The 22,160-nt window shown below is 52.3% G+C and overlaps 4 protein-coding genes across 7 annotated transcripts; 2 read left to right on the plus strand and 2 right to left on the minus strand.

Annotated features, from left to right (window-relative positions):
* Window positions 1-260: 260 nt before the first annotated feature.
* Window positions 261-8,016, minus strand: DHRS1 (dehydrogenase/reductase 1). Its single transcript, XM_027110943.1, has 9 exons — window positions 7,770-8,016; window positions 7,099-7,272; window positions 5,762-5,905; window positions 5,539-5,618; window positions 2,296-2,428; window positions 1,836-1,982; window positions 1,218-1,287; window positions 833-913; window positions 261-650 (listed from the first exon to the last, which is right to left on the minus strand). Exons 2-9 carry the CDS (start codon window positions 7,246-7,248, stop codon window positions 514-516), a joined length of 942 nt encoding a protein of 313 aa, XP_026966744.1. The 5' UTR covers window positions 7,249-7,272; window positions 7,770-8,016; the 3' UTR covers window positions 261-513.
* An 83-nt stretch (window positions 8,017-8,099) lies between these two features.
* Window positions 8,100-14,240, plus strand: NOP9 (NOP9 nucleolar protein). Its single transcript, XM_027110940.1, has 10 exons — window positions 8,100-8,433; window positions 8,648-9,094; window positions 10,149-10,259; window positions 10,504-10,645; window positions 11,381-11,573; window positions 12,212-12,352; window positions 12,761-12,886; window positions 13,052-13,288; window positions 13,502-13,607; window positions 13,957-14,240. The coding sequence occupies exons 1-10, from the start codon at window positions 8,187-8,189 to the stop codon at window positions 14,112-14,114; spliced, it is 1,908 nt and encodes a 635-aa protein (XP_026966741.1). The 5' UTR covers window positions 8,100-8,186; the 3' UTR covers window positions 14,115-14,240.
* Window positions 14,210-19,785, minus strand: CIDEB (cell death inducing DFFA like effector b). 4 transcript variants are annotated; one of them, XM_027110944.1, is made up of 6 exons: window positions 19,673-19,768; window positions 17,106-17,218; window positions 16,631-16,775; window positions 15,340-15,489; window positions 14,909-15,099; window positions 14,210-14,786 (listed from the first exon to the last, which is right to left on the minus strand). In XM_027110944.1, the coding sequence occupies exons 1-6, from the start codon at window positions 19,685-19,687 to the stop codon at window positions 14,654-14,656; spliced, it is 747 nt and encodes a 248-aa protein (XP_026966745.1). In that variant the 5' UTR covers window positions 19,688-19,768; the 3' UTR covers window positions 14,210-14,653. The 4 variants fall into 4 exon arrangements, with proteins under 4 accessions (XP_026966745.1, XP_026966746.1, XP_026966749.1 ...); XM_027110945.1 differs by lacking the exon at window positions 19,673-19,768 and adding an exon at window positions 17,875-19,225; XM_027110948.1 differs by lacking the exon at window positions 17,106-17,218 and having other exon boundaries at window positions 19,673-19,785.
* Window positions 19,239-20,901, plus strand: LTB4R2 (leukotriene B4 receptor 2). The gene is made up of 2 exons (XM_027110942.1): window positions 19,239-19,351; window positions 19,700-20,901. The coding sequence occupies exon 2, from the start codon at window positions 19,720-19,722 to the stop codon at window positions 20,785-20,787; it is 1,068 nt and encodes a 355-aa protein (XP_026966743.1). The 5' UTR covers window positions 19,239-19,351; window positions 19,700-19,719; the 3' UTR covers window positions 20,788-20,901.
* The last annotated feature ends 1,259 nt before the right edge of the window (window positions 20,902-22,160 follow it).

The following is a 22,160-nucleotide window of genomic DNA, read 5'->3' on the forward strand; positions in this document are numbered from 1 at the left end:
GGGTGGGAAAGCAGTGAGGGACTGGGGTGTACCTGCTTCTGGCTGTGGAGGACCCTGCTCCCCAGCTGGGGCATGGGAGCCAAAGGGCAGGTGCTCCTGAGATGGGCAGCTCTACAGGGAAGAGGAGGAACAGATGTGGAGTAAAGGGGCTTGTGCTGGGGATAGAGATCCTTGAGAACCTACCCATTTTGCATACCATTAGGTCTCTCTCTCAAGTACTTAATACCTTCCTGAGCATAGAATCAGCACTTGAAAATAAGTTGAAGGAGAAACGAGACCTTTATTAGCCCCCAGAACATTTTTCAATATTAAGGCAAAAAGTAAAACACAGAGGCAAGGAAGACCTGAAGAAGGACCTATAAAGGCCCCTAGGGCTCAACCAGGGCACACGGCAGAGGCCTTCTCTTCAGATCAAGGGTATGCAGCAGGTGGGCGGGAAAGGTGGCCTTGTTCCACTGCGATAGGCCAACCACTCAGCCCAAAGGGAAGCAGAACTGTGTCAGGCCAGGAGGGTTAGAACTTGCTAGCATAGAGGGTCATAACCCACTTGGGCACTCGGAGGAAGCCAGGCAAGTAGGAGGCCAGCCAGCCCAGGCTGGAGACATGGGAGACAGCGGAGCTCAAAGACAAATAGTCCTGGACGGGGCGGCCTGCGGACCACAGGAAAAGAAGGATTAGACCCTTGCTTCCCACTCCTCGGACACCCCCACCCCAGCTGAGGAGACTGAATGGAAGGTGAGGGAGGAGGGAACAGGGAGAGAGAGCGGGAGAAGGGGTGAGCCAGGTGAGAAGGAAGAGAGGTCCAGGCTGGCTGCTGGGCCAGAGCTCTTACCATCAACGTCCTGCAAGCCGTAGCGCCGCGCCAGGTCACAGGATGGCAGCACCTTCCCGCTTAGGCTCAGGATATTGGGGTCTGTGGGCACACAGACAGCTGAGATGGCCTGGGTGTGGCCCAGGGCACTACCGAGACAGGCTTAGGGACCCAGACTTGTTTCTCTCTGTTTCTAGGAAGGTTCCTGGGCCTCTGGCTCTTGGCCATGTCTCCCAGGATCCAGTTCCTGAGGCTCCCGCACCTCAAACTGGGCATTGGACCCTTTGGGGCTCCAGACGCCAGAGAAAGAAGGGCATATTCCTGGCTCGGGACCCTGAACTGACTGCCACCACCCTGAAGATCCTCCACGCCCTTTCCTGTTACCAGCCGCCCCCAACCTCTTCACCTGTTGCCAAAGCCACCACACATTTGCCACTCATTTCTGTGGTCTCCGCAGATGAGAAACGAAATTTGAACTGAAACACAGGGGCAGAGAAGTGAAGGGTTAATTTCCAAGAGCACTGCCCAAGTCCCTTCCCTGCTTTCAGCTTCTGTCCAGGAGACAGAGGCCCTCATCACTGCACCTGCAGGACTCAGCATCTCAGAAGGTACGGGAATCATTCCTCCCCACATCCAGTGAGCCCTGTACCCCAGGACCAGGACCAACTGCCTTTCCTAAGTGGAAGGATGTAGGGTTGTCAATTATGTCTGGGCCTTCTAGATTAGTTCAGAGCAGAGGTCAAGGGCATGGGCTTTGGAGCTGTATAATCTTTCCACTTATGGCACATGTGACCTTGAGCAAGTTTCTTAGCCTCCCTGAGTTTCAGTTTCCCCGTCTGTGAAATGGAGACACCGTCTCCCTTACAGAAGGAAAGGACATAATGTGTGTCAGTGCTCAGCCCTGCGCCTGCCGCGACAAGCACCTGGGTATTTACTCTGTTGTTACTGTCTTGCGGTTGGAGGATGTGGGGATGGAGTGGCTGATCCCCACATTTTCTGCCACCCTCGCCCTCCCCTTGCCAACCTGCTCAACAAGGGGATCGGCAGTGTTCTCCTCCTTCATCACGTGCTCCTTCAGCAGTTCTGTCTGCACCAACCCTGGCCAAAGCGACACGTAGCTGACCCCGTGGCACCGCAGCTCCTGGGCACAGTCAGCAGCCAGCCTGTCGCACTGCAGAGGGACAGAAGGCCAGGTGGGAGCCAGGGCACCTGGTCATGTCACCTCCCTCCCCTGCCTTCCCTGCTTCCACCGAGGATGCCCCAACCTCCTGGCCTTCCCAGGAGCCCTGTCTCAGCTGTCCACCTTCCCCAGTGCACTGCCTAGGCTGGCCAGCTGAGAGGAGCCCAGGCAAAGGAACCATCCATGCAGGGGCAGAGGAAGAGGTGAGGGTCAGTCAGCCTCACCACTCTGACTACCGGGGACTGTCTCTCCTGAGCTATGGGTACCACGACTGTCCCCAACCCCTGTGCCAGTGGGTCCTCACCGCAGCTTTGCCCACGCCATAGGGGACGTTGAAGAAATACTGCAGCCCACCAATGGAGGAGATGACCACGATGAGCCCCCGGCCAGCTGGTACCATCAGCCGTGCCCCATACACAGAGCATAAGTAGTGGCCTCTAGAAGGTGGGGCAAAGAAGAAGGAATGAACCACATTCAGGGCTGTCTCGGGAAGTTTCTTCTGCCCCCTAATGGCTTCTGATCCAGGAGAAGGCCGCAAACCTGGTGAATCAAGGGCCTGAGGCCACATTCTGAGAGGGACGTGGGTAATATTAACCACCGAAGGTTAAGAAACAGCAATCTGTAGAAGACTGTAATGGAAGAAAAGCACTCTGTCATGACAGCAATAACAAAGCTAAAATAGCTCAGGGGATAAAACATAATAAATGTATAGGATCTACAAGGAAAAACTATAAAGTTCTGCTTAATATAAAAGAACAAGTACAGACATAATTTGCTTAGAAGAATCAACATGTAAAACATCAGTTCTACTTAAACTAATGCACAGGTCCAGTCAATGGGAGTTATATCTCAGTAAGACTCCTGGACAGATCAACAGAACAATCTAAAGCTCAGTGAGAATAGATGTGTAAGAAGAGCCAGGAAAATTCTGAAAAAGGAAGAGTAACATCGTGTCGGTGAGGGGGATATGCTCCCCTCACCCAACCAACCTGCGTTAAAATGTACAATGAGGGGCTTTCCTGGTGGCGCAGTGGTTGAGAGTCCGCCTGCCAATGCAGAGGACACGGGTTCGTGCCCCGGCCTGGGAAGAGCCCACATGCCGCGGAGCGGCTGGGCCCGTGAGCCATGGCCACTGAGCCTGTGCGTCCGGAGCCTGTGCTCCGCAACCGGAGAGGCCACAACAGTGAGAGGCCCGCGTACCACAAAAAAAAAAAAAAAAAAGTACAGTGACATAATAGTTAAAAAAATACAGGACTGGCATAATAATACATAAGTAAGTCAATGAAACAAAATACTCAATAATTAATCCAAGTGTAAAGGAGAATTCAGCGAATTACAAACGGAACATTTCAAACCAACGGGGCGAGATGGACCACACAATAAATGGATTTGGAACAACTGGTCAGTTATTTAGTGGGTGGGATTTGTTCTCTACCTCATTTATTGTTTTAAAATGCATTCTCAAAATATTTGAATATAAAAAAATGAGTGCACAAAAGCACTAAAAGAAAGCACGACGATGTGTTCATAAACTTGAGGTAGGGAAAACTTGTCTCAGTATCACACCTAGATAGAAATGTGACTTCTTAACAGTAAAACATATATATATAGAGAAAGATGTACAAATACATACATGTGTACACAATTAGGTATACATAGCTGAGGAGAGCATACATGCAAGCAATGAGTAATAAATTGAGAAAGATATTTATTTGTAAAACACATCAAAGGAATCTAAAGATCTTGTACAAAGATCTCTTATAAATTGATGTGAAAAGAATAACTTAGTAACACAACTCACAAAAGAATCAAGAACCAATAAAAAGTGAAAAAAAAAAGCTCAACTTCACAAATAATAGAGAAGTGTAAATTAAAAAACACCTTCAGATATCTTTGGCCTATTAGATGGCGAAACTTGCCTGACCTCGTGGCCTGATATTGTCTAGTATGATTGAGGACACGGGGAAACAGATATCCTCCTTCACTGTTGTGAGATTATAAATTGGTGGGGTCTTTTTAGAGGACAGTTTGACAATGCTTATTAAAATCTTTAAGAAGTCATATTTTTTGACCTAATTATTTTCCACTGTTGCAACAAATAAGGGGTTAGATAAATAAATTATGGTATTTCTTCCTAGTGGAATATTTAAATGCATGGTAGAATATATACTAGGCTATTAACAGTAGCTATATCTCAGGCAAAAGAGGAAGCAGTGGTGACTAGGGGAATAAGATTGTACTGGTCTTCACAGTATATTTTTTAAAAAATAACACACACATACTTGGTAACCAGTATCGCAAGGGAAACAGGACCCTCCAAATGAAAACAAGTAGAGCATGGTATCAAAAGGAAGCCTGACCTCAGGCAATGCAGAAGAAAGGCAGAGTAAATGTGAATGTGTGTGTGGGAGGTGAAAGGAGATGTTGGTGCACTTCCAGGAGGCTCACAGAGTGACCTTCACCTTGGAGAATTCATCAGACCTCTGGGGCGGTGTCCAGGCCTTTGCTTCACAGGCTCAAAACCCTGACCAGCAGGAGATGAGAGTGTGGAAGGCCCCTCTCTTTGGAGGGTTAAGGATATGGGTGTTGCCAATTTCTAGCTCTTTGGGTTTTCTTTCTTTTTTTTTTGGCCACGCCATGCGGCATGCGGGATCTTAGTTCCCCAACCAGGGATTGAACCCATGCCCTCTGCAGTGGAAGGGTGGAGTCTTAACCACTGGACTGCCAGGGAAGTCCGGGTTTTCTTTTCTTGATTGTTGGCTGACCACCCCCCTCTGTCCTCACAACCTTTATTCCACTTGGGAAATGACAAGTGGATTCTAATCCTGCTTCCCTGGGGTTGCCACTAGAAGCCCTGAGTGTCCTTAGACGCTTCAGAAGTAGATTTGCATATAATCTCTTGGTGACTCCCACAGGTGGCTGATCACATCCATGCAGTGTAGTTTCTGAGAGGGTACCCTCTTTCCAACAATAAACACAGACCTAACTGATGTATGTCATGCTGGGTAAACTCTTAATGCGGTGTTTCATCTCACTCCTTTGCCAGATGTATGTGTAACCCCATGACACCCCTGCCCTCCCAACTTGGACTTGGGAGTATCCTTGCCTGTGGGTCTGGAGTGAGGAGGGAAAGGCTAAGATAGCTGGCACTCACTCTTCCTTATTGACCTTCTTCTGATCTAAAACAAAACAATTTCTTCCTCTAGCCATCTTCGGAAATACTGACTACAGGTGGCATGCTTTACTGAGGGAAAGAGGCTCCCTTCTGGGTCATGCATTTGGATGGGCAGAAAATGAGGCAGGAGGGAGGGCAAGGGCAAATTCAGATGAAAATTACTGACAGAAACAAGGCAAAAGTTGACATTCTTAGGTACAGATTCACCTGGATTAAACTTCTTTAGAGATTAGTGGACAAATGGGACAGAAGGGAGAAGAGAGACAAGATCAGAGGGAAAAGGAGAGGGCACATGGGAAAACGTCTGGGCCCTCAGCTTGGTTGAGTGAGGGGAGCCCAGGCCCTTAGCAGGGTGGCAGGGGAGTCACCTACCTGAGTCCGACGTTGTTGATATCATCCCAGATGGAGGCAGGGCTTTCCCAGAATGCCTTTTTAGTGTTGTTCAGGATCGCCTGGAAGACAGGGAGAGTGGTGAATAGGATGCTTTGAAGGCAGGAAGGGGCTGGATAATGGAAGGGATAATGAGTGGGGATGAGGACTCAGGTCAGAGGGAAAGGTCAGGAGTGTGGAGCTGGGGTCAAAGTTCAAAGAGCACCTGGACCCCAGCATAGGCGTTGTTGACCAGCACATCCAGACGCCCCTCCTGTTCTTGATCCACCTGCTCAAACAGGCTTCGCACTTCACTCTCCTGGCTTGAATCACACACCACGGGCACACACCGGCCCCCTCGGGATTGTGCCTGGAGAGGGTTAGAGAGGATATGAGCTTCCCGTCGAACATAGTATGAGACACAACACAGCTCCCCTCAACTCCCAGCGTGGGAGCTGAGAAGGAAATCATAGGACTCACAGCCAGCAGCTGAGGGAACATGGTGGCAATACTGCCCTCTGGTGCCTGTTGGAGGAGTTTCAGGAATGCTAGGTCCTGTCATTGTAGAGTAATGATGATGGGGATCCCAGGTTTAAAATCTATAGACATTTACTGAGGCCTACCATGCGCAAGGCATTGTACTCTGCATGTGGAGGGTGAGGGACAAATTAGGCTTGGAGGCTGCTCTTGAGAAATGAGTATCTATCTTTTTCCTCATTACTAGTCATTTCCATTTCACGTGCCCTTAGCTCCCACTCTTCACCACTCATGTGGAATCCCAACTTAAAATCACAGCCCTCTTACCCTCACTCCACCAACACTTCTGCCTGGTAAATGAGAAATCAAAGTTCTCAGACATGAACTATCTCTACTTCCTGTTCTGCCTCACCCTCTACAAATGTGCCCCCATCCTCTAACTTCAGAGAAAGAACACCTTATTCAAGAACAATCATCATATTCTCCAGATCCATGCTCTGGGTCCCACCCTCTGACCTCCCTGCCTAACTGCTCACCCATATTCCCAGTGCATTCTGGGCACACTTATCACTTACTATATAAATATTAATTACTTTTATCACTTACTGTATTCACATTACATTGAAATGATCCGTTTCTGCCTTAGACTTCCTGCTGGACTCTCTTTTAAAAGCAGAAGTTATGTCTTACTAATTTTGGTAACCCCAGTGCTTCACCCAGTGCCTAGCCTATCAAACACAGCCCAGTATTTATTTAACTGAAATTCAGTAGAAAAGTCGAGTGAAAATGTACAAGTCAATAAAGTCTTAACAAAAACAGAGAAAAAGCACAGGTCCACAACTCTTAAGATGCAACTCCAAAATCCCTGAAGCTCTCAAACAGCAAGGTTTTTCATAAAATTCACTTGGTGGCAAAATATGACCTGATCTGAAGTTACTTATGGGGTTTACTTATCCCACTTTGAGTAAAAATGTTCATGTCTACTGAGGAATATTTTGGTTTCAGGTAAGGGATTAAGAGGAGTGGTTAATGGGAAGGGCTCCCTGAGGTGGTTTCTGCCCCTGGGATCCCAGAAGAAGCACTCACCTCCTGAGCAGTGGCCTGCAGTGTGTCCAGATTGCGGCCAGTGATGTAAACTGTGGCACCTGCTTGGCAGAGCTGCAAAGCGATGCCCCGGCCAATACCCCTGGAAGCACCAGTAACCACGCACACTTGGCCCTTCATGGGAGCTGGCATGACTCACAAGCCAAGGGGTTAAATCTGTGGAAGCAAGGACTTGCTCTGAGGGAAGCCTGCAGAGTGTATATGCAGAGAGGGGACCTTGACAATGATAGGAAGGGGGGACCTTGACAATGATAGGAAGGGGAGCCAAGGCTGAGATCCTTTGATGGGAGAGAAGTTTCAAAGGGGGATAACCAGTGCAGGGCCCAGGACAAGGCTGGTTGTCCCTTTTGGGAGGCCAAGGACTGAAGAAGGGGGATAACTAGTGCAGGCCCCAGGACATGGCTGGTTGTCCCTTTTGGGAGGCCAAGGAGTGAAGAAGTGGGGCTGTCGAGGAGGGCCACTTACTGAGACTTTCTGAGTGGGGCTGACTGGGTGGGGGACTGTAGCGGGGAGGTCCCTCCCAGCGCGTCCACGCGGAGTTCTGAGCTCTCTGGAGCACTGGCCGCTGATCCGGAGGCGAGACTTCCGGGTCGGGGGTGGGCGCGAGGCCAAGGGACCCCGAGCCCGAAGTGGAGGGAGCTCGCGCCCCTTACCTGCCACGTGTACTGCTGCTGGAGTTCTCGCGCCGCCTCGTTCTCGAAGTCGAGGACTTTAATTCTGGCCGCGGGAGCGGGACGAGGTGACAACTACGGGGTCAGAGTACGAGGCTGGGGTGGAAGTCCGCGTTCTGACCCAGTTTCCGCTGGCGACGCGGACGGGAGGATCAAAGAGTACCCCGCGGGTCCGGGGCAATGACCGGTGGGAACCAGCACTGGCAAGCGAGAGCTGGGCGATCCTGAAACTCGGCCACTCCCGCCGCGGAGCGGCAGTCGCGGGGCTATGACGTGTACGCTGCGCCCTGAGCGCGCGGGCGTGCCTAAACTCTGCCAGGCCCCGGCCCGTACGCGAGTGCTTGAGGTTCCCCCTGCGGCTAAGGAAGCCTTTGCTGGCGGAGAGGTGCCGAAGCACTCATGGGGCTGGTTCCGCGCTCCCCCCACCAGGCGGGGCGCCAGTTCCCAGCTGGTGGCAGAAGAGGGCGCGGAGCCAAGGGCTCGGGGCGCCCCCCACCAGGCCGCCAGCGACAACCCTGCCCGCCTCCGGATGGGCGCTCAGAGCCGGCTCCGGATGCGCACCCTCACCTGAGCCCAGAAGCTTTGGGGTATTTCCGCCGGGCGCTATCCGCGCTGAAAGAGGTCCCCGAGACGGGAGAAGAACGAGGTAGGGAGCAACTTTGGGGTGGGATCAAGGGAAGCACTTAGTTGGGCATAAAATCCAGGACCGGTAAGGACATTTTCGTGGGTCCTCAGGGTGTGAGGACTTAGTTTCATCTCCTGTATCCCCTTCCTCCCTCCCCACCCCTTGGTTAAGTGATGGAACATAACCTTAGCCTCCTCTCATTCTGTTTAATATATTTCTTTTCTTGTTTTTCCAGAGCTGATGGTGCACAATGTTTTGAAAGAAGTGGAGGCTCAGGCCCTAGCCTTGGCCACAAACAGGGCTGGTAGTGAGATGCTGCAGGAACTGTTGGGGTTCAGTCCCCTGAAACCGCTGTGTCGAGTATGGGCTGCTCTGAGGCCCAACTTGCGCTTTGTGGCCTGTCATCGATGTGGGGTACATGTATTGCAAAGTGCTTTGCTGCAGCTACCTCGATTGCTAGGGAACCCTGCAGAGGAGGAGGAGGAGGAGGAGGATGGGAAGGATGGTCCTTTGGAGACCCTGGAGGAGCTGGGCCTGGGACTAGCCGCTGAGGTGTGTGATGATTTTCTTTTCTACTGTGGAGACACACATGGCAGCTTCGTGGTCAGAACTTTGCTGCAGGTATTGGGAGGGACTCTTCTGGAATCTGAGAGAGCCAGGCACCGTGGCTCCCAGTTACCTGGTAAGTATTACAAGAAAGGGATATAGACCCAGAGGGAAGGAGAGTTTAGGAAGTTCAGAAGGAGAGAATAAGCAGATTTCTTCATGACCTTAAAGAATTAGCAGAGAAATGAGGTCAGGGATATCAGGCCAAAGATTAGTGTGTGTAGAGGCCCAGAGGTGAGGATGCATAGGTGTGTTTAGGGAACAGCTGTTAGAAGAATGGGGGCAAGTGGAAGAGATGATTCACTTGAGCATTGCGTTTCAAACTTTTTTTTAACCAGAACTCACAGTATGGAAAAGTTTTTTAAACATGACTCGACATACATATGTGTATATATACACATACTGGATTCAAGCAAAAGGTCAGGAAACAATACCCTTACTACATGTAACCCACTCTGATATTTTCTTCCCCCCCCCCTTTTTTTTTTTTTTGCTGAGCCACACGCGGCTTGTGGTTCCTCGACCAGTCATCAAACCTGTGCCCCGTGCAGTGGAAGCTTGGAGCCCTAACCACTGGACTGCCAGGGAGTTCCCTCCTTTTTCATTTTATTTTGTGTGTTACATTAAAAAAATGCTTAGGACTTCCCTGGTGGTCCAGTGATTAAGAATCTGTGCTTTCACTTCAGGGGGCGCGGGTTCAATCCCTGGTTGGGGAAATAAGATCCCGCAGGCCACGCAGCGCGGCCAAAAAAAAAAAAGGTGGTTGAGACCCACTAGATTGATTTCGTAATACACTCATAGGCAGCAGACCTACATTTTGAAAAACACTGGGAAATAAGATAGTGAGTTTAGGTGAGGCCTGATTTTGGAACACCTTGAACTCCTGACTGAGGAGTTTGGACTATCTCCTATGGACCCTGGGGGAGCTGGTTGAAGTTTCTTAGAGAAATTAAAACGGAAATGTAGTCTCAGTTCAGTCATCCAGACGAGACGAGACATTCAGTTGTACCAACTGAGTTGTACGTGTTCCGCATCTCCAAGCCAAATCCTTGTTCAACTATGGAATTATTCTTCCTCCTGGATGGCAGTTCGTGATCTCACCACTGCATACGTTTTTGATCTTCCTTCAGAAGCACAAAGGGCCCCATCTCGGGAATGTAAGGCAACCGATTTCGAGGTCCCTGAAACCTTCTTGAATTGTCTTCAGAACCTGAGCTCCTGCTTTCTGAAGGACATTGCTGGTAAGGAGGGAAATAAGAGGAAATCTAGGATCCTTTTTGGAGGTGATGATCATCAAACAAGGCTCTTATTTTGATCAGTCTTATCCCTCTTGTTTTCAAATCTTATCTGGTTTGATGTTGTAAAGGCCCTGTGTAGACCATTTGTGTCCACAGTCCCTTGAATCTTGTTGCCTGAGATCTGAGGTTTTATAGGTTTTCTGGCTTTGGGGAAAGCCGCTTTTATTATTTCTGCCCTCCCCCACAGTGTTTATCACTGACAAGATCTCCAGCTTCTGCCTTCAAGTAGCCTTACAGATCTTACACCGCAAGCTGCCCCAGTTTTGTGCCCACCTCTGCAATGCTGTGATGGGCTACTTGAGTAGCCGCAATTCCTCGGCAGATGGCAGGTATGGACAGGGCCTCAGGATTGACCGAGGTGGTGGGCTGTGTGAAATGAATGACGTGATATGGGTATTTTGTTTGTTTGTTTTAAAAGACAAAGGGTTTCATTCTGTGTATGTGTGTGTGTACATATGTATATATATGAAATATATATATGAGATATATACATATGAGGTATATATATGAGATATATATGTATATAGCCGTGTTATTTTTTTGTCCAGTTTTATTGAGATATAATTGACATATAGCACTGTGTAAGTTTAAGGTGTGCAGCGTGATTTGACTGACTTACCTCACAAAACAATTACCACAATAAGTTTAGTGAACGTCCATCATCTCGTTTACATACAAAATTAAAGAAATAGGAAAAAAGTTTTTATTCCTTGTGATGGGAACTCTTAACAACTTTCATGTAAAACATACACTAGTGTTAGTTATATTTATCATGTTATACATTACATCCTTAGTATTTATCTTATAACTGGACATTTGTACCTTTGATCGCTTTCCGCCAGTTCCCCCTACCCCCAGGGCCCCTGCCTCTGGTAAACACAAATCTGACCTCTTTTCCTATAAGTTTGTTTGTTTTTGAAGTATAATTGACGTACAACACTGTGTTAGTTCCTGTCACACAACGTGATGATTTGCTATTTCAGTACACTTCAAAATGATCACCATGGTAAGATGTTATTTTGGATGAAGTGAAGACTACCTGATCACCCTCTCCTTGTCCCCAGTCCCCTACTGCTATTTCTGCGCGATCAGACGAGCTCCAGACTCCTGGAGCAGGTGCTGCTGGTGTCGGAGCCCCCAAGGCTCCAGAGCCTCTTTGAGGATCACTTCCAAGGACAGCTGCAGACCCTGGCTGCACATCCTATTGCTAACTTCCCTTTGCAGCGTTTCCTGGATGCTATCACCACTCCTGAGCTGGTGAGTCAGGAACTTGGCTGAGTCCGTTCCTTTTAGTTCTTGTTCATTGGGACTTGCTTTATTGTATGCCTGCGTCTGTATTTTCAACAGTGTACTGGCCGTTCCCCTTGAGAAGTTATTCCTGGAGCCTTCCCAGAGCTTAGGGTAAAGGTGCCTTCTTCCCAGAAAGGATTTGCTTTGGCTTCTCTCAGGTGCTAGTGCCAGCAGGAGACCGGCGTAATTCAAGTTCTCAGCCTGAGCTTCCGTGGCTCGCGCAGTCTCTGGGTACTTGGCTACAAATCCATATGAGCACTGGAGCTGCTGTCCTAGCTTCTCATTTCCTTTGCTGCTTAGTGCCAAGGCATGTTTCCCTGGGATCTCATGGGTTGAGATCTGGGGTAGAAGGGGAGGTTTAATTCTAGTCCTCCCTTATCCTGAGAGTATGGCCATTTACAATCCCCTCCCCATGGGAGGCTGCACCTCTAAGACTGCCCCTTTGTTCTGGACCTTCCTTATCCATCCAAACCAAAGTCCTGTTATTGGCAATGCTTTTATGTTTTATCTAGCATTTTTAGTTGTTTTTGGCAGGAAGATTTCTCTCAATAACTCAGCCCACTGTTACCAGAATGCCAGATTCTTTAACCCATGTCTCCCCTCAGCTGTCCCCCGTGTTTGAGGAGCTAAGCCCTGCCCTGGAAGCTGTGCTGGCTCAGGGTCACTCAGGGGTAGTCATTGCCCTGGTCGGGGCCTGCCACAGAGTTGGGATCCACCAAGCCCAGGTCCTACAGCTGTTGTTGGAGGTGAGTGGTGGTTACCCGCAACCCATTTATGCCCCCAGTTCAAATTCTACCTCCTAGGACTTAGCTAATCTTCAGTCGTTGTATCTGTGGACCCAAGAGGTCTAGTGCCCAGGGAGTTCACAGATACAGGGGGAAATGAAGCCAAAACCATCTCATGGCCCTGGAATAAAAATAGTCTCCCAGGGCAGAGAGAGAAGTTTTAAGGAATAAATATTTATTCAGCCCGTTACATATATGGAGGCCGTGGATACAGCAAGGCAGATGAGATCCTGTCCGCATGCAGCTTATGTTCTTGTGGAGTTAGGCATTCTCATCTGTCCTGAATGCTTTCCCCTGTCTGGGACGTCGAGGTTAGGGATGAATTGCTTGAGGTTAGTTCTCAGTTTCATGTTTTGTCTTCCTTTCTAGGCGTTCCACTGTGCAGAGCCCTCTTCCCGGCAAGTGGCCTGTGTGCCTCTCTTTGCCACTTTGATGACTTATGAGGTGTACTATGGACTGGCAGAGGAGGAGGGGGCAGTGCCCGCAGAGCACCAGGTGAGGTAGGGGAGAGGCCAAACCTGTGACTAACTGGGGACCAGGCCTCCCAGGGCTTAGGAAGCCCCTCACCACTGAGGTGAGGGTGGTGAGATCTCTGGCTTCATCCAAGTGAAGGTGGCAGTTTGGTGGCTGCCTCCTAATTCCCTGTCTCTGTCCTTCCAGGTAGAAATGGCCACTGCCAGGGACCTGGGGGAAGTGACAGTCCTTGGGTCTCTACTGCTCCAGCATTTGCTGCACTTCTCCAGTCCTGGTATTATACTTCGAAGTTTGGGTGCCTTGACAGGACCACAGCTTCTGACTCTGGCCCAAAGCCCTGCTGGTTCCCATGTGCTTGATGCTGTCCTGACCAGCCCCTCCGTGACACGCAAGCAGCGCCGCCGGGTGCTGAAGACCCTAAAGGTTAGATTTCTGGCTTCTGCTTTGATTCCTCTGCCATCTTCCATTTAGAGAATGTGAGCTTCCCCCAGGACTCTGCTTCGGAGTCACAGAGAGGATGTGTAGTTCCTAGACTGCTTCAACTCAGCCTCTGAACTTCAGCCCTCATGCCCACCCCAACCCAACACACTTCTGTGGACTGCCCTAGAGGGCCCTACCTTGCTTGTCTCAATGCAGGGACAGTATGTGGCTCTGGCCTGTAGTCGCCACGGCAGCCGTGTGCTTGATGCCATCTGGAGTGGGGCAGCTCTGGGGGCCCGGAAGGAAATTGCTGCTGAGCTGGGTGAGTACCAGCACCGATCTTTGACCTTTCCAAATGTCCCCTTTCCTCACTCGAAAGAGCTGGGTGGCTGGGAATGGACCTAAATTAAGCAGAGACTTCAGTTCCAAAGGGTGGTCTTGGCCACGGGTTCTTGGCAGTCTGTTCTCCCCTGCCCCTCTGCGGACTGTGCAGCCCTGTGCTCCCACCCCTCCTCCTGACTTCTCTTCTTTGGACAGTGAGGTGTTAACTCTATCCTGAGGCAGACCCAGGGTTCCAAAAAAATGGAGGGACTTTCACCCCAAGTAGAGTCTCTTCAAGGATGGGTGGGTGACTGCATGGTGATACTGAACACGAATGGTTCCCTTTGCAGGGGCGCGGAACCAGGAGCTGATAAGGGACCCTTTTGGCCACCATGTAGCTCGAAACGTGGCCCTGACTACCTTTCTGAAGCGGCGAGAGGCTTGGGAACAGCAGCAGGGGGCGGTGGCCAAGCGGAGGCGGGCCTTGAACTCAATACTTAAAGACTAAGGCCTTTGGATCTGGGACTGGGTGTTCATGGGGCACGGGGAAACGGAGTATCTATCCTGTCCTGTTCCTAGTTTAAACTGGAGTCAAAAGTCTTATTGATAAACATTTTTATATTTTTACTGGAAACACCTTTGTTATTTTGTGGGGGAAGGGTACAAAGAAATAGAGATCTCAAGGTAAAGTTAGAGAGGGCTTTCTTCAGGGCACTGGGGAGCTTAGGGACAGGAGGGGAGTGGTAAGGACCTCTAGATGTAGCAGCAATCAGGGTGGGATCCAGATGCCTGTGGACAGGCTGTGGCCTTTCAGGGTAAGTGGGAGGCTGCAAAGATGGCTAGGATGGATAGTATTCTTCAGCAATGGGTATAGGCTGGGGTGGAAGGCGTTAGGCTGATGGGCCTGTCACTATGGGATCAGAAGACTGGGGAAAACAGGCGGGTTAGTGAGCCTGCACTGTGTGTAGGCTCCAAACTTGATGCTGTCACAGTCCTTACAGTCTGTCTCTTGGAATGAGTCTAGGGGCAGAAGCTCAGAGCCCCTTCTCAGTAGGGTTGGAGGCGACCCTGCCGCTGCCACCGCTCAGTCCCTTCCACTGCATGACGAAGGGTGGAGGAAATTCCCAGCAGCATGTGGCCCAGGCCTTGCAGCAGTGTGGAGGCCCATCGGAGGAGCTCCCTGAAGGGCAGAGACAAGAGGAAGTCACGGGGTGGGGTCTGGGGGTTTTCCAGAGGGGAGAGCTAACAGGGTAGGGGAGTGCAGCCGTAGGGGTGGGGAAGTGTGACATGTTGGTCTCTGACCTGAGTATTTTCTTTGGGCCGAGTCCTTGAATGTCACAGCTCATGGAGTAGAGCCCGTAGAACGTGGCTTTGATGTTCAGGCTGCCAAAGAGGTCTCGAGGGTTTTGCTTGTATACGTCGAAGGTGATGCGGGCGATGTCCTTGCTGTGCTTGGGCTTCTCCCGGCCCAGGCCATACGACAGCACCCCACTCTGTAGGAGCCCCCCACATCGGTGCAATGGACCCTCACATACTGACACTCACCACTAATCCCTGTCAGCACTGGGACAGACCCACCCTTGCTTGGACTGTTGGTCCACTATAAGGAGTCCTCGACAACTCCTCACCTCTCCCGTCGCCTCTGCCCCTAAGATCAGGGTTAGGTAGCAGAAGAGGCTTGGGAGAGACAGAAAGGATCAGTGGCCTAAGCGGCCCCAGTGTGGGCCACTCACCCTGCTGGGGCTCCAGCTCTGTCCCAACTCCAGCACCATCAGGCATGTGTCATCCTCCAACAGCTGGAAGAAGTCCTCGCTCTCCACTGCGGTCCCATCCTCCTCCAGCACCAGTGTTAGCACTCCACTCAGCGTCAGAGTCTTCTGTGCCTGCCCAGTGGCAAGAAGTAGGAGGGAAGGGGCAGAGCTTATCCCATGCCCCTTCCCTGTCCAGCTGCCCAGCACCCAATGGTTGACCCTAGATGCTGACTGATATCCCAACTCTCCTTCCTGGTGCTTTGCCATCCCTTCTAATGGCTCTAGCTCACGGTGTTCTTTAGTTGTTGGGGGACCCTCACTAGGGGCTGTCCTTTTCCTATTTGTTCCTGCTTTGCTTCTACCATGTCACTGTCATCTCTCAGCTTCCGTCCAAGCCATGCCTACTGGTTAGGAATTGAAAAGCTCGCCAGTCTCTCTTGAATGGGTATAGGCATTATGCTGATGGGGCCTATCACGACGGGTCTTATCTCCAGTGTCCCACCTCACTCTCCCCGACCCTCACAGTTCTTCAGAACTATTTTCAGTAATAATGACTTTTAACCTTTTGAGTCTTCACTAGTGTCAAGTATCTATGTAGCACTTTACATACATTATTCTCTTTTACTCCTTTCAGCAGCCCTAGGAGGTAGTTGTATTATTGTACCCTTTTTACAGATGAAGAAACTGAGGGGTTTTTTTTGTTTTTGTTTTTGTTTTTTTTTGGTATGCGGGCCTCTCACTGTTGTGGCCTCTCCCGTTGTGGAGCACAGGCTCTGGAGGCACAGGCTTAGCGGCCATGGCTCACGGGCCTAGCCGCTCCGCGGCATGTGGGATCTTCCCAGACCGGGGCACGAACCCATGTCCCCTGCATCGGCAAGCGGACTCTCAACCACTGCGCCACCAGGGAAGCCCGAAACTGAGGTTTTGATAGGCTGAGTAACTTCCCAAGTTTTGACACTTGGAAGCGGCAGAATCAGGATTTGAATTTGATCTGTCATACAAATTGCGTTCCATACTGAGTTCTGAAATCTATCCCTCCACCCCTGTCTACTCCTTTCCCGCCCCCAAAGAAAAGCCCACTCCTTGGGAAAAAAAAAAAGTGAATTGACTCAAATGCAGCCGAAGCCACTGGGCTCACCCCCCTGCTTTTAGCCCTCAGAGGGAGGGGCAGCCATGTAGCCTCGGCCCTTCCTGCTCATTATTCCAAGCTCACACTCTTCCCTAGCCCCTTGGCTGCCTCTGCTCTTGGAACCCAGGGACGTGGCCCACACACCTTGTGTAGCAGTTCCCGGCGGGTGGCAGCTGTAAGGCCTTTCCGGGTGGCCCGCTTGTGATCACAGACGCGGAAAGGTCGCGGGGGTGGTGGAGCCGAGGTCCAGACCTTACGGCCCAAATCGGAGCTCATACTGGTTACTGACCTGGTAGGTGGGAAGAAAGGTCAAGGAGTGAGGGGTTTGGTGAGTGCAGCGGGGTGACGGGCGTGGGGTAGCTGGAGCTTTAGGGAAGTTGGGAGGGAGGGATCTAGGTGTGCGGATTAAAGTAGCTCGGGGAGAGAGGGAGAGACCACGGACTGGGTGCGGGGGTGGGGGGGGGTGGGGTGGCGGTTCAGGAGCTGGACAAGCCCACTGTGAAAAGGGGCAGGGAGGGGAAGGGGTACAAATTCGAAAGTTTTCTAGGGTCTGAAAGCAGCTTTGTCACCCTGCCTATATCCCCAGAGCTGGAGAGTGGAGAGAAGGGTTAGAAATCACCTGAGCAGGCCGCTGGGGTCCAGGGCAGAGAGGTACTCCATGGTGGAGGGAAGGAGCAGGAGAGTTGCCTCTCCCGGGAGTTCTGGGCTCGGTGGTTCTCGGCGGGGTTGGAGCTGAAGTGGTGGTGTTTTCTGTTATGGAGCTGGGATCTCAGCCCCGGCGAGGTGGGGTATGAGTCAAGCCCGGACTCTGGCCCCCCTGCCTGGCCAGTGAGAAGGGCAAAGTCCAAGGGGAGGGAGGAGGGGAAGGGCCAAGTGGGGTGGTGGAGGAAGGATGGAGGCCCAGATATGTCCAGCAAAAGCCATGGAAGTTTGTGTGTGTCTCTCTGGTGGCAGCGTGTGATGTGAGGGTACATGGGAACTATGTAATTGGATGGAATGTGATATCCGGTGTGTTTCTTTATATCGAGGTAATTTCTAGGGCCAATTTCTCCTGGCTCCCAATCTGTGTGAAGCTGGTTATGTGATTTGCTCTGTATGTGCTGCCACCTACTGAAAACGCCATGAACTGCAGCTTTAGGAACAGGGAGGCCGTGCTGAGGATGGGCAGGGCTTGGAGAAAATAGAACACCTCCAGGCAGTGTGCCTGGGTGGGGTGCGAGGGGAGGATAGGTCCTGATCCATGGATCCAGAATCACCAGGATCCTGTCTGGGACCCTGGCCTTCCTCTTTCATGCTCTTCCCTCTGTGGGCTAGGGGAGGGGCTGGCTCAACACTTCTCTTCAGAAGAACTGCCTGCTTCAGCTGCACTGGATTAGTCATTCTCTCACCTTTCTCCATTGGCCACTTTATAGGCATGAAGGAGATGTGGAAGGCGGAAGAGGGGATGGGTCCTTTGATGACATCAGGACTTTAGCATTCGGTGCCCCGTGCCCCATCTCTGATTTCAGCTGCAGTTGTGATGAACAGTTGTGAGGAAGCTCAGACTCTCACTGTCAGTGAATCCCTCACATGAGCATAAGTCTCCTTGATTTCTTGCCCAGGAGTCTTATCTGAAGCTGTAGCAGCCCACTCAGCCCCCTGACAAGTACAGGCTGCAAGTGTGTATAAGGGCATTAATGCCTCTAGGACAACCCTCAAACAATGGGGAATGTGAGCTGGCCATAAACGCCCATCTTCTCTCTTTCTGGAAGTTATTTTGTGCACTCAGAGGTTCCTGATGCCCACTGAATATTGGAATTCAATAATACACTCTTACTGGTTTTCCTCTTCCCTCTCTTCCCCTGCTCTCTCACTCCTGCTTCCCGACCTGACTCCCCAAATACCAGATTACCCATGTCCTCGACTCAGGCTCTGCTCTGGAGGGAACCCAAACTGAGACAAGACTGGTGTCCTGGCTCCCAAGGAACCCCCTTCTGGCTGTTGACTGGGCAGAAGCCTTTTTTCCCTTTCCCTAAATTTCATCAATCTACCAAATTTCTTCCTTTCCAAGCTTTGCCCAACCTCACGACCTAGAGAAGTAAGTCTCTACACTGCGCCCTTTCCTTCTTCCTTGCGTCGTATCCTGGTGCAGCCTGGCAGTGTGGCCTCTTCATGGTTGTCAGTTAGGACTCCTCAACCAGGCTATAAGCCCTCACACCTCCATGCATCTCCCATTCTGCCTGGAACTTAACCTATGCTTTACACTGAAAGCTGCCATTGACAGCCCACTGAGAGGTGTGAGGGCAGAATGACTGGGGCAGGGTCCAAGGCAAGAGGTGAGAGGGGTAGGTAGGAAGCTGAGGAAAAAGGGGGCTCAGGAGTCTGAGTCTCAGAGTCAGGAGTCTGAAAACAGGCAAAGGTAGAGCAGCTGGGGGAATGAGGAGTTGGGTCGTCTTCTCTGCTGAGTGCAGGCAAGAGCGGCCAGACAGCATAAGAGCTGCAGGGTGGGAGGATTGGGACCACAGGGTGGGGGGCAGGGGGTGGGGAGGGATGAGCACAGAAGCAGGACCCAGGGGCAGGATCTGGCAGTGTCCCTACTCACCCACACGACCAGGGAACCTTATCTGCACCCCTTCAGCTTATCCTGTTTCCTGGGGAGGCGGGCTCTCACACGCCTGGACGTGTTAGTGATGGGAAGAAGCAGGGTGAGGGAGGGGCCCCAGGAAAGGCCCGAGAGGAGCCCCACCTTGTCCCTCCCTGTTTTCGCCTCACCCTCTGACAACCTGACAGGCACAGGACAGGATTAGGCACCTGGCCCACTGCCCCTTTGCCTTTGGGCTTCCCCAGGCCCCTGGAGGGCCCCCAACCCTGCTCGCTCCCAGCTGGGTAAGTAGATCTGCCCATGAGACCATACTCCCTTCCACTCACTTTTGCCCTGAGGTATAGGCAACGGGGCTGGACGAAGAAGGAGAGGCCAGGTTAGGAGGGTGGAAGGTGGAGGCAGTGACAGCCTGGGAGTCAGGACTGGGGAGGTCGGCTGACCCAGAGCAGGGGATTTGGGTTCCAGGAAGCAGTGTTTGAGCTGGGTCTGGGGTCCTGGAGGAAGAGACAGAAGCTCCCAGACAGAAGAGAGGCAGGCTGCAGAGGAGTGAGGGAGGCACAGTCCCTTCTCACCGGCATCAGGCGTAACGTGGGCTTTTGCCCCACCTGAAAGCGCTCCATGGCTCTTTCCAGCCTCCCGTAGGCGCCTAGGGATGTCGGTTTGCTACGGTCCCCCGGGAAACGAGACGCTGCTGAGCTGGAAGACCTCGCGGGTCACAGGCACAGCCTTCCTGCTGCTGGCGGCGCTGCTGGGGCTGCCTGGCAACGGCTTCGTGGTGTGGAGCTTGGCGGGCTGGCGGCCCGCACGGGGGCGACCGCTGGCGGCCACGCTCGTGCTGCACCTGGCGCTGGCCGACGGCTCGGTGCTGCTGCTCACGCCGCTCTTCGTGACCTTCCTGACCCGGCAGGCCTGGCCGCTGGGCCAGGCGGGCTGCAAGGCCGTGTACTACGTGTGCGCGCTCAGCATGTACGCCAGCGTGCTGCTCACCGGCCTGCTCAGCCTGCAGCGCTGCCTCGCCATCACCCGCCCCTTCCTGGCGCCCCGGCTGCGCAGCCCGGCCCTGGCCCGCCGCCTGCTGCTGGCCGTCTGGCTGGCCGCCCTGGTGCTCGCCAGCCCGGCCGCCGTGTACCGCCACCTCTGGGCGGACCGCGTGTGCCAGCTGTGCCACCCGTCGCCCGCCCACGCCGCCGCCCACCTGAGCCTGGAGACCCTGACCGCCTTCGTGCTGCCCTTCGGGTTGGTGCTCGGCTGCTACGGCGTGACGCTGGTGCGGCTGCGGGGCACCCGCTGGGGCGCCAGGCGGCACGGGGCGCGGGTGGGCCGGCTGGTGGTCGCCATCGTGCTGGCCTTTGGCTTGCTCTGGGCCCCCTACCACGCTGTCAACGTACTGCAGGCGCTCGCCGCGCTGGCTCCGCCCGAAGGAGCCTTGGCGAGCCTGGGCGGGGCAGGCCAGGCGGCGCGAGCCGGAACCACGGCTCTGGCCTTCTTCAGCTCCAGCGTCAACCCGCTGCTCTACCTCTTCACCGCCGGGGATCTACTGCCCCGGGCGGGTCCCCGCTTCCTCACGCGGCTCTTCGAGGGCTCCGGAGAGGCCCGATGGGGCGTCCAGTCTAGGGTGGGGGCCATGGAGCTCCGAGCTAGCACTCGGCTCAAAGTGCTGGGGCAGGGCCGTGGCAATGGAGACCCTGGGGGCGGGGCGGAGAGGGACAGTCAGGGATGAGACCCTTGACGTCAAACCCTACAACCGGGCCTGCTCTCCCCTATCCCCTTACATTGCCTCCCAGAACTCAGGGAACCACTGTGGACAGTTTGGGGATCCTTCTCTGACCATAGTTTTGACCTGTCTGGGCAGAATTATCATACATCTGGGGCAGGCCCAGGTTCCTCAAACTGAGGGACTTTGAGTGGTGATGGTCAGTGTTAAGGAGTATCATGTACTTGAAGGTTGGCATGTGCCCAGGTGGCAGAGCTGCTTACTTGTTGCCAATAGCTATTGTGAAATACACTGGGTGGTCATTATGTTTCAGCAAAAGTAGAAATGAGACTTTTCTGATAAGCAAGGAAAATAAGCAAACAATGAACAGGCTGGGGAAACAGCATAAACAGGCCTGAAAGAGTTAAGCAATCTTGGTTACTCTTTAGCTGTTACTACTAACAAACACTTGTAGCTAGACTTGTCCTTCACAAAGCTAATTACTCTCTGATTCCATAGGAATTATACTCTGCACCTGGCATTCTTCTCCCCCTACGCTCTCTCGCAGCATTAAAAGAAGGTCACCGGGGCTTCCCTGGTGGCGCAGTGGTTGAGAGTCTGCCTGCTGATGCAGGGGACATGGGTTTGTGCCCCGGTCCGGGAGGATCCCACATGCCGCGGAGCAGCTGGGCCCGTGAGCCATGGCCGCTGAGCCTGTGTGTCCGGAGCCTGTGCTGCTCTGCAACGGGAGAGGCCGCAGCGGTGAGAGGCCCGCGTACCACAAAAAAAAAAAAAAAAAAAGGTCACGGGACAATAACTTCAGGGACACCAGACCCGGTTGCCTTTTGCTAGCTGTGGCCGTTTTAAAATATTGCAAGAAGAAGAAGAATGCAAAACCTTCACCACTTTGATCCTTATCACTTACCTGGACTGCAAGTTCTACCTATAAGACCCTCTGTAATCCCCCAGGAGAGGGGGGGCACAGTTCTTGAGGTGCTAGCCTGCTGTGTTTCCCTCTTGCCTGGCCAAAGGAATAAAGCCACTCTTTTCTATTTCCTCCAGACTTTGTCTCCGTATTTCTATTCGGCATTGGTGGACAGGGAGCCAAGATTTTGGCAACAATTACACGATGGCTTAAGCATGCTCCCTCCAGTGGTTCATCATACCTGAGTGATACCGAAGTCACCTAGTTGCCTGCTGGGTCGGGCCAAGGCTGGGCAATGCCAGCCTTCGGTGGCATCATGACCTGTCCTCCCCAGCCCAGGTGGCCTGGTTCCCCCTAGCCAACCCATAGAACCGCTCTGGAAATAAAGAGAGAAAGAGGAAGGAAAGGTATGAGTGCTTGGACGAGGGGTGGTGATGGGATCCGTTCTTTGGGGTCTGTTAGAGCCGAGTGGAGA

Source organism: Aethalodelphis obliquidens, unplaced genomic scaffold (genome assembly GCF_003676395.1).
Source record: "Aethalodelphis obliquidens isolate GAN/ISIS:26980383/991018 unplaced genomic scaffold, ASM367639v1 scaffold10, whole genome shotgun sequence".
In the NCBI taxonomy this organism is placed as follows: domain Eukaryota; kingdom Metazoa; phylum Chordata; class Mammalia; order Artiodactyla; family Delphinidae; genus Aethalodelphis; species Aethalodelphis obliquidens.